Here is a 10,413-nt window from a genome sequence, read left to right as displayed (position 1 = left end):
TAGAAGATTAAAAAGCTTGTTCCTATCGAATCAGTGTCAATTTTTTCTTCAATGACCGGATTTATCAAAGATGCCGCCTCAGAATTACTTAAACTGTGTGTTTAGTTAAGAACACAGTTAAATAGTCAAGGAACGTGACTTTTTTCGAATATACTTTTCTTGAAATTTTTTGATTTTCTGAATTCTGTCACTCTGGGAATTTGTTCCTAATATAGCATCAGATATAAGTACATATTCAACCTGTACCATTTATTATATTTACCAAAATTTAACCTTCTTTCATATGTCTTATTAAAAATAAGTAATAAGTAATGATGCATTGCTGAAATAACTCAAAACCTTCTGTTTTATTTTCAGAATACATTTTTTTAATTGAAATTTTAAAAAATAATATTCACTTACTGCACGTTCAGTATCATTTGTACATTTGTATTTTAATTTAGTTCTATTTTATCTTTGTTTGGTCCATATTATGTACATTTCTTATGATTCTTTGACGATTTTTACATAGAAATCTTATAAAAATATTGTCTTTAACTAGATATACTGTATAAAAAGTAATTTTACAAAGGAAATTTAGGTAATTCGTCATTCTAATTTTTAAATTCAAAGGTTAAAGTAATCGAGGTAAATAACTCCTTGAAAGTTCTCAAAGGCAACAGTCTTATCTTTGCTAATAATATTTACATATATATCATAAAAACTAGAACATAAATTTTAAACATAAACAGGAAGAAAGGATGAAATAGCATTTCGGCAAACTGGACACCTGTCTTCAAAACGTTGTTCAAATTGTTGAGAGCATTCCTTGCACAAGCAGAGGTGGCGACATGGCAGGATGACTATATTACGATTACGATCCATACAAATTACACAACCAGGACGATTATTTAACGAGTTGACATCCATGGGTGTGTCTCGCATCTTTTGCATCATCCAGGCCAATTGTTGATCTGTCCAGAAGTAGGCACTTCTCATTTTGGCTGCCATCATGAGTCGCAACCGACCCAGCACAAATTCGGTAATAAACATGGACAAATAGTGACGATATGTGTGCATAAGCAGGAGAAGAACCAATCCTATGGAAAGCAGAAACAAATTGTTCAATAGTTTCATGCCAAATTCCACACCAGAATTGAATATGAAATCCAGCACGTTGTCGGCCAAAGCAATTATAGCTCGCGGCAACAGGAGCACTACCCACAAGACAACAGATCCTATGGCAATCAGAAGATTACATATAAATTCCAGAATCCCTTGCCCCACAGTCTTAACAAGCAGCAATCCATCTGTAGTCCCGAGATAGACATAATCAAAAACATCAAAGGTGATTAAGCCCACATCGTTACAGAAGCGAGATATTTCAGCAGCTCCGAATCGAATGAAATTCCATACAGCGAGTCCTCCTTCCACCAGGCAATATCCAACCAGCCAACTGCCCCACAGAAAGTAATGCAACACAGCCAAGATCGTTTCAATAACAAATGCAATCGGCTGAAGCAGCACCAGGTCGACCCAACTGCCTATGGTGACCAGAAGGAAAAACATTTTCGTTAAATCATATTCAATATGCTAAATTGACGGAAATAATAACAAAAAAAAATAAATAACAAACAGACGCCGGCTGATGACAATCGATAGTTTAATCGATTTTCATGGTGCCAAATTGAAAAGATTTTACAACACTTATAATGTACGTGACGTTATGAAAGCAAGCGGTTCATCTCCCACACTCATAAGGAAAGAAATACTGTTATTTGAAGAGTTTATTAAAAACAAATAATAGTATTAACTAAATGTTTTATTACATTTTTATTAATTTTGGTTTATAAAAGGCATATCTGACTGACTATATAGACATGTAAGTATATTATTGTTAACGTGTTATTTTTTGTTTCAAATGTACAAATCAAAATGCAAGTACATATAAGAATAATTTTTTGAAAAGCATGTTTTTTCAACAGTTGTAGACGAATATAATATATAATACGTTTAACCAACATATATATTTATACATATATAAAGTTTTTAAAATCGATATTTATAAACATATTATAATTTTATTCTTTGCATATATTTACAACCAATAAATTCTCTTTATTTTTCTCAGGAGATTCAACAGCCTCCGAAAGATTAGCATTGTAGAATCCAACTTTTTTATCGACATTGCCAAACAATCTGTTTATAAACCACAAACAGGCAAGGAATCCAACTGATCCAGTCAATAGGAATACCAACAATACCAAGATGATGGTAAAACCAAAATATAAAATTACTGAGGCCATATCAACATAAGACGGTAGTTCATAGCAACAATATATGAACAAATAAAACGATACAAAACCCGAAGTTAAGAACGAACGCCACCACCAATTATAGTCCTCAACACGCAGATGATCGTAGCAAAGTAAAATTGTTGTCTCGGCGCAGATTACAATTTCCAGGACTAATATAAGCAAGAGGATCCCATAATTTGACGATGAAAGAGCATACTGAATGATAGGCAAGTTGATATAAAGGGTCAGAAATGGTAGCAAACCGCCAAATACAATTCCAGGAATGAGACGCGTTAAGATGGGTGTATCGGGTATAACTCGGGATATCTCACTAACTACCACATCTGATTCAGTCTTCTGTAAGGAAAAGTTGCGAAATAATATATTAAGTAAATAAAATACAAGTGCAAAAACAAACCAGTCTGTAGAAACCAAAAAAGGTTCCCAAATACGTCAATGGAAAGGCCACAAAAAGCCAAAATGTTAGCAAAAACGAAATCGAATTGAAGGTAAGGGATCCAGAGCTTTTATTTATATAAAATATCTCGCCCATCGCAATGACCAAGGATATAAGTAAACTATTAAGGAAATATCAAATAAATGTTGCACCAAACAGTCCAATCTTGAATACTTACCCTGGAAAAGCAGCAGTGACAGCAGCAGTCTTTGTCCATTTCTGTCCTTCAAATCTCCTGTAGAAGCGTCCCGAAATATTACCAGCCAATAATGCCAATAAACCAAAGACATTAAGGGCAAAGTAAAGGACATGCCCCTGATAATCGGGAGTTTGAAAGACCACAGAAGCAAAGATTAAAGTAATCAACAAGGTTACCAAAATCTGAACACCACAACCAATCAAAGAAGACAAGAGTACAGCATTACAGGGTGAACGATATACCTCGCTTTGTAGCAAACTCCATGGCGGTTTTTCGAGAACCTCTTTTTGCGATAAACGCCTCAACAATTTCCAAGTCCATAGGCTACAGATGAAGGCTAATATGAGTGATTCGAATATGGAAAACCAACTCCTTTGATCGTAAGTGTTGTTAATAAGATCCCAACGATTTGACCATTTAAGCGAGTCATTACGAACAAAATTTACACTAAAACTATACATGATAGTTAGTTGTTTGCCATCCTGAAGGGGCGTATCGGTTATTATCTTTGTTGGCGAGTAATTGTAACAGACATCTTGATAGCTATAGGGTATAGCTTCTGATGTCACCTTTACGGCAACAATGCGGGCAATGCTCTTACCAAAACCGATACCCCAATCCTCATTGGCACCACTATTATAGGAAATCTCGAAATGCAAACGATTATTGGGATAATAAATTCTATCATTTGTCCCATTAGAAGTGGTCACGATTTTCGTACTACCAACTTCGAAGCCATCGGTACAAATTTCACCCAATTTTGCATCTTGACGACATGATATCACGGGAATACTATCCACAATCCAATGTTGTTTATAATTCAAACGAATGGCTTCCTTGAATCTATCAAGCCTTTGTTCACTATCCTCATCGCCACCTGTATAGGTCTTCTTGCAGATCTAAAATGAAAATACAAATACATGTGTATTTATTTCTTATTTTAAGTTTTATTTCTTACCACAGTACATTTCGCATCTTGTAGAAATTCAATGTATATGGGAGATGGCTTTATGCGATCGCCCAGAAGTTCCTGACCGTTGTTTAGAATCGGTGGATAACTCTCATCGGCCAGACAGAAATCAAAGTCATGATACTCATAGGGTAAAAGAGATTCCTGGCTGGTCAAACGATTGACAAACACCATTACCCAGGGCTAATTGGAGAAAAAACAAATTTAATATGCAAGTTACGGGTTCCCATTGGACTTAAATGGGATTATCTTACCATGTCCTTCCTTGTGAAGAGGATTAAGGCTTGGATATTCAGGATCTTTGTTCAGAATAACGATACAACACACAATTAAACGTTATAAATTGGTTTTATTCACTTATTCGATACTAGTTCGATGTCACTTGTACAATGTCAAGATTAAGACTGCCCTCCCTGTCGAGCGTGATCCTTTAAATATACTCCAAGATGCCCAAGGGGCGCTGACTGCGGCGTCGTGTCGCTGGCAGCGGCGTTGGGATCGTGTCAGAAGTGGGTCGCCTCTTCCGGCGAATTCTGCTTATCGGCAATATTCAAAGTGCTTACGCTAGAAGGGGAAGTGAAGTGCCTAGTGTGAACGACGAGGGTCGCGTTTTGCTAGGGTCGCATAAGTACTAGGGGACATAAGTCGCTTACTTGGCTAAGTGTGGTTACAGGAAATTAGTCGGCTAAAAAGATACACGCGTGCTGTGTGTGGTCTGTTGGTGTGTGACATGTGAGTGTGTGAAATGTGAGTGTATGAAATGTGAGTGGGCTGGTGCCACTTAGATTGCTAGTGTGGGTCGCGATGCACGCGTGTTGTGTGGTCTGTTAATGTCCCTAACATGTGTGAAATGTGAGTGCATGAAATGTGAGTGTAAGGTCAAGGCTTAGATTGATAGAGGGTATTTTGCCCGATGCTCGTCCAGACGTTTTTGGTAGAAAGTGACGGTCGAGTCCTGTTGTGATAGCAGATGCCGAGGTGTGGGGCATGGTCTGGTGACTGAAGGATAAGGCGTTCCAGGGGCGCTGGTTGTATGGGAGGAGGCCTCGCATGAGGATGAGTGTGCTAACTCCTCCCCCCTTAAAAATCGACGTCCCGGAGATCCCTTAATTTCGGGTGATGTTTCTGGTTTCTGGAGCGTCTTCTTCAGAATCCAACCTATGAAGATGGCGAGGAATACGAGGATGGTGCAGCCGGCCGTGATGGTGGTTCCTTTCGTTAGAGTGTTGAGGCGTCGTAGATTGTTTATGTGCAAGTCGTGAATGTATTCCACGTTTAGTCGGTGTCCTTCGTTTACGATTTCGGACAAGGTGGATGGTATAGCCACCATCCTTGTGACCGTCTGGCTTCTGAAAGTTTTGTTACCGATGGTCACCGATTCGTTGGAAAATTGAATAACAAAGGTCCCGTTTAGTTTCGATTCTACAACGCCATTAGTCAACTTCCCTCTAAAGTTGGTCGTGAATAAGGTACCGTCTTCTAACAACTCGATGGGGCTTGCCGTGTTGGTTATCGAGTGGCATTTTGCGGTTCCGCCTTTTATTAGTCTTGGCAGGCAAGACTCTTCATCCAGGTGAGTGAGGTCTGACTCCTTACAAATGGTGATGTTGCCCATGGTCTGGCAGCTCTTGGATATCATATAGGTGTCTCGTGGTCCAACCAGTATCTTTCCTGAAGGAATGTCCATTTGTTGATTGTTTGTTATGGTCGGCCTGATGATCTGCACCGAGTACTCCTGCTGTAGTACCCGTGGCATCGCTATGTTGTAAAGGAGTAGAGTCCCGTTTACGAAGATAGTAGGTTTGGCAAATTCGATGGCCTCAATGATGTTGTTATAAGGCAAGCTTGGTGTGGTGTTGATAATGTCCTGCAACTCGTCTATATCCAGTAGGTTTGAGTTGATCACCCCAACTTTTGCGAGTTGGCATGCTCGCACGATCTCATCCAGCTTCCGTTCAAGTAGCAAGATTTTGTTCAACAGGATGGATAGTTCGGAGTCGTTATCCTTGTTTATTGTGTTCAGGGCTCCTGCAAGTTCGTTTATTTTGTCGAATGCTTCTTGAATGCCGGATAGGAATTGTTTATTGATAGTGAATTGTTGGTTATTTTCTCTAATCAGAGAGTCCTGTGATTGTAGGATCTGGTCCCAGTCAGCTGCGTCTGGTGATCCTGCTACCCATTTCCAAGCTGAGCCTAACCATCTGATTGCACGTCTAATCCTCCTGTGGGGGGCCGTGAGTTCCTCGATTTTTATGTTTAGATCCTTAATTTTCAGGGTGGCCAATGTCTTCAAGTCCCCAGAAGGATATTGATCCAGGGCTGATGACAAGTTTTCGACAAAGCCCGCGAATGAATCGAGAGGGATTACATGTACCAGATTTGAGTGTCCTTCAATTCTCCATCCCTTTCCTTGTTGCAACGTCACGATTGGGGACTCATACTTAAAGACCTTGTAGCTCTCCGCCAATGAGAGACACAGAATGAGGGGGCTTATATTGAAAGTAGAGGGGTATTATTAATTTTAACTTAGTGTCTAGATGTGTATATAATATGTGTACAAGTGTTTTTAATATGTGTACCAGTTTTTTCTTTTTACTTAATGTGTGATTTGTGTAGATTTTTCCCTGTTTGTGTGACTACCGTGACCTTATTATCCTGAGCGATTTTTTCCTGGAAAAACCTTTTTACGTGTTTACCCTTGATCTGTTTGTTGGCTACGAAAATTTCTTGGTCGACCTCGTACGACAAAGGTTTCTCCCTTTTTAAGTTCTTGGCCCTATTTGTGGTCGTTTGTTGATGTTCGAGCAATCCTCTGATATTTTCCAAGAGTGTTTCTCTGGGATTTGTGTTGTTGGCTAATTCTTGCTCCGATGTTCGGTTGAAAAAAAGGTTGGCCGGTTTCTGCTTGGTTACGGAGTGTATGGATTCGTTGTATCTAGCGACCGTTAGTTTTGCTAGTTGGGCGGCACTCAACTTCGGGTGCTCTATGCGTAGACATCGGTACATTTCCAAGAATGTCGAGTGGAACCGTTCTACTTGTCCATTTACTTCGCTTTTTTGTGAAGGTGTACGATAAATCTCAATTTGTAGTTCGTGCAAGAGGTTGATGATAATGGGGCATAATAGTCCCCGTTCGTTGTCCATGACTATTAGCTTGGGCACCGAGAAGTATGCTAGGACGTCCATGAGTTTCTCCTTGAGGTGTATAGACGACCTGTTCTCGATAGGGAACAACATTGCATATTTCGAGAATTTATCAATACAGGACAAGAACCATAGTTTCTCGATTACGAAGAGATCGATGTGTAGAATTTCGCATGGCATGCGGGGTATCGGTGTCGGTTGTAGGTGTGGTTTCTTTGGTCGTCGGTTGTATTTTTGGGTTCCACATGTAGTGCATTTTGACACATAGCTTTTTGTTCTTGCTGCCATTTTCGGGAAATAATACCTCGATAGGATTTGTTGTTTATTCTCCCAGTAACTCCTATGGGCTCTTCGATGTTCCTTTTGGATTATTTCCTGAATCTGATCTTCAGAGGTTATATCCTCCACTATTTCTTGCGCTAGACGGATTTTGTAGTTGTTGAAATATTCCCAGATTATGGGTTGTATTTCTGAAACAGCGGTTTCCGGAACCTTGATTGGAAAGAGTCCCTTCCAGCGCAGCTCTAGATATGGCAATGTCTTGTGTTAAATTTATGTGAACAATATGTCGCTGAACACCTGGGTGAGGTTCGGTAGAGGTGTCGATGCCTGTCCCCATGACCAAGATTATCTGGTTTCGGAAAGCATTGAGTGGAGTGTTGACCCTGAGTAATGGGAGGCGGAGTGTTTGTCCTGCTGACGGTGCAAGTCTGAGAGGGTTTAGATGGGAGGTGATGCGTGATAAGGCATCAGCAACAGCATTAGATTTTCCTGACTTATAGAACAATTTGCAGTTATATTCTTCGATTCTCGCCTTCCATCTTTTTAATTTGGCGTTCGAATTTCGGTTTCCTAAGGCGTAAGTCAACGGCTGGTGATCGGTGTATACCCTGAAGTTGTTATGTTTGTAGTCTTTACCAGACTTGTAATTCCCCCTGAACGGATTGTCATTGGGCTTATGATTTTTATCGGAGAGTGGGAGCCGATAGTCGTTACCACCCTGGCTGGTCCCTGGCATGTCGATTTCGTACTCTTGGATCTTATCAAGAACGTTCAAAGCGGCCCGGTAGGTGGTGTTTAAAGTCGTCGGAGCGTAATGTACGAGGTGTATCTTCACCTCCATGTTTAGGTTGTGAATAAATTCGCTCGAACTGTTGATTTCCTGCTGTCGAAGCGTAGTTTCCTTTAGTTCGGGAGATAGAGGTCCATTGTTAATCTTCTCCACGTACAGCTTGTGCAGAACTCGGAACTTGTTATAGTAGCTCTCTATGCTGTCTTGACCCTGTTTTAGGTTTCGCATGGCGGTAAGGATAGCCTCAGGGCGGCGTTGGTCGGAGAAGTGTTTTTTTAGGACACGTTTAATAGCATCCCATGACGTGTGCTCCCCCTCTTCTTCATAGTAGATATCGGCGGCTTCGTCTTCCAATTTCAGCCGTACTCGCCGCAACATCATTTTGTACGCGGTCGGATTCCCGCTTGCCGTGACCTCAGCCAGTGCTTCTTCAATGGAGTTAATCCATCGGCCGAGTTTGGCGTGACCTCCAGAGTAGGATGCCAAACCCTTGCACAGATTGTCTATATGTGCATTCAGGTCGGGAGTGCAAGGAGGAGCTGGGGCGTTGGAATCGATTTGTCCGATCGACTCTACTCGGGATCTTGGTTCGCTATGGGTCACGGGAGTATTTACAAGAGTTTCACTGTCCGACGTGCCGTACGTGTTATCCCCGGTGGCTGCCAATTGCTCACGTTGAGCGTCTCTTTCGGCTAATTGGTTAATGACCCCGCGTAGCCTTTCAATTTCCTCAGCCAGTTGCCCGATTTGGGCATCCCTTTCGGCCACAGCATTCATGGCCTCCTGCAAGGTAACACCCACGGTTTCGTTTTCGCTCATGTTGTATTTTAAAATAACCCTTTTTACCAGTTTTCAGGTAGCTCTAGGAGGTGTTCGTTTGTATGAGTGGGTGACTCTTATGTGTGTGTGTATGTAGGGTTTATGTAGGGTTTAAATCCCACCCGTTATATAGCAAATAGTACAATATGTGGTACTCACAGTAATATCTGTAAGAGTGGAAAATATAAATTAGGGTGTCATGTGTTAGATGGCCACCAGTCAGGTAGCGTATTTATGCTGCCACCATTCCTCAACTCTTGGAAGGGTTAACAGCTCTTTGTTTTTCGTGTCGTTTTTGCGGAGCGTGCATAATTGGAATTGCGTTTGTGCATTGTGATTCGCTTTTTATGCCTTGATTCTTTTTTATATTGTTGTTTTTCTTTTTAGGATTTTGGTTTTTTCCTTTTCTCTTTTTCCCGACCGTCTGACTAAGCGTATTCTTGCTTTAAAAACCATAGCGCTAGTGCAGGGTTAACTTAGTGTCAACCAGGAACATGGAGCGATCGGACGAAAATTGTAACTCAGCCATGCAAATGGAAGCAGCTCACTGTGATTCCTCTTCGGATGAAGAGAGCATGGAGGGAGAAGCAACAATGACAGATTCCAGTTCCGAATCCGAAGAGGATTCCTCCTCTGAATCACTCCCTCGTTATGCCAGAGAATGGTCACCTGACCTTGATCGGACTTACAATTCATCGGACATTCCTTGCGGCGACCTCGCATTCTACGTGCCCGCACCGGGTGATGATGAGGATACGATTCCAGCTCCCTTCTCTGAACCGTTCAGGCCGATCAACGTTCCCCAGATCGTGATTCGAGAATATCTGGAATACCCTCCACCATGGGAGGAATCGATTACCACTTTACACAGGTTGAAGGCGCATTCTTTAGAGTCGGTTTTCCGTTATGAGGAAAATAGAAGGCGAGCTGGGCGTTCAAACCTGAGGAGCACAATCAAGTGGAGGCACCCCACTCCTGCTTACAGACGGCCAAGATAACTTGTATAGTAAACCAATTAATTAACAGAATCAAGAGCAATAATTTGTTTAATTTATATCGTTTGGGGCTGGGGTTTTTTTTTTTTTGATCATTCGTAAATAGAAACGACTCTTTCCGCCCTCTCTGAAGGAGGACTTGGTCTTTCAACCATTTAATCGTAAAAAATGAACTCTTTCCGTCCTCTCCGAAGGAGGACTTGGTTTTCCAACCATTCATTTATTAATAAAACGACTCTTTCCGCCCTCTCTGAAGGAGGACTTGGTCTTTCAACCAGTTAATCGTAAAAAATGAACTCTTTCCGTCCTCTCTGAAGGAGGACTTGGTTTTTCAACCATTCATTTGTTAATAAAACGACTCTTTCCGCCCTCTCTGAAGGAGGACTTGGTCTTTCAACCAGTTAATCGTAAAAAATGAACTCTTTCCGTCCTCTCCGAAGGAGGACTTGGTTTTCCAACCATTCATTTATTAATAAAACGA

General features: G+C 41.1%; 2 protein-coding genes across 2 annotated transcripts; both read right to left on the bottom strand.

Annotated features, from left to right (window-relative positions):
• Positions 1-319: 319 nt before the first annotated feature.
• Positions 320-1,613, bottom strand: LOC6642001. The gene has a single exon (XM_002064971.4). It carries the CDS (start codon positions 1,546-1,548, stop codon positions 718-720), a length of 831 nt encoding a protein of 276 aa, XP_002065007.1. The 5' UTR covers positions 1,549-1,613; the 3' UTR covers positions 320-717.
• A 964-nt stretch (positions 1,614-2,577) lies between these two features.
• Positions 2,578-4,219, bottom strand: LOC111518583 (transmembrane 9 superfamily member 2-like). The gene is made up of 4 exons (XM_023175855.2): positions 4,157-4,219; positions 3,891-4,085; positions 2,912-3,831; positions 2,578-2,633 (listed from the first exon to the last, which is right to left on the bottom strand). Exons 1-4 carry the CDS (start codon positions 4,157-4,159, stop codon positions 2,612-2,614), a joined length of 1,140 nt encoding a protein of 379 aa, XP_023031623.1. The 5' UTR covers positions 4,160-4,219; the 3' UTR covers positions 2,578-2,611.
• Positions 4,220-10,413: the final 6,194 nt, after the last annotated feature.

This window comes from Drosophila willistoni (genome assembly GCF_018902025.1).
Source record: "Drosophila willistoni isolate 14030-0811.24 chromosome 2R unlocalized genomic scaffold, UCI_dwil_1.1 Seg167, whole genome shotgun sequence".
NCBI lineage: Eukaryota > Metazoa > Arthropoda > Insecta > Diptera > Drosophilidae > Drosophila > Drosophila willistoni.
This window is presented reverse-complemented; position numbering and strand designations above follow the sequence as displayed.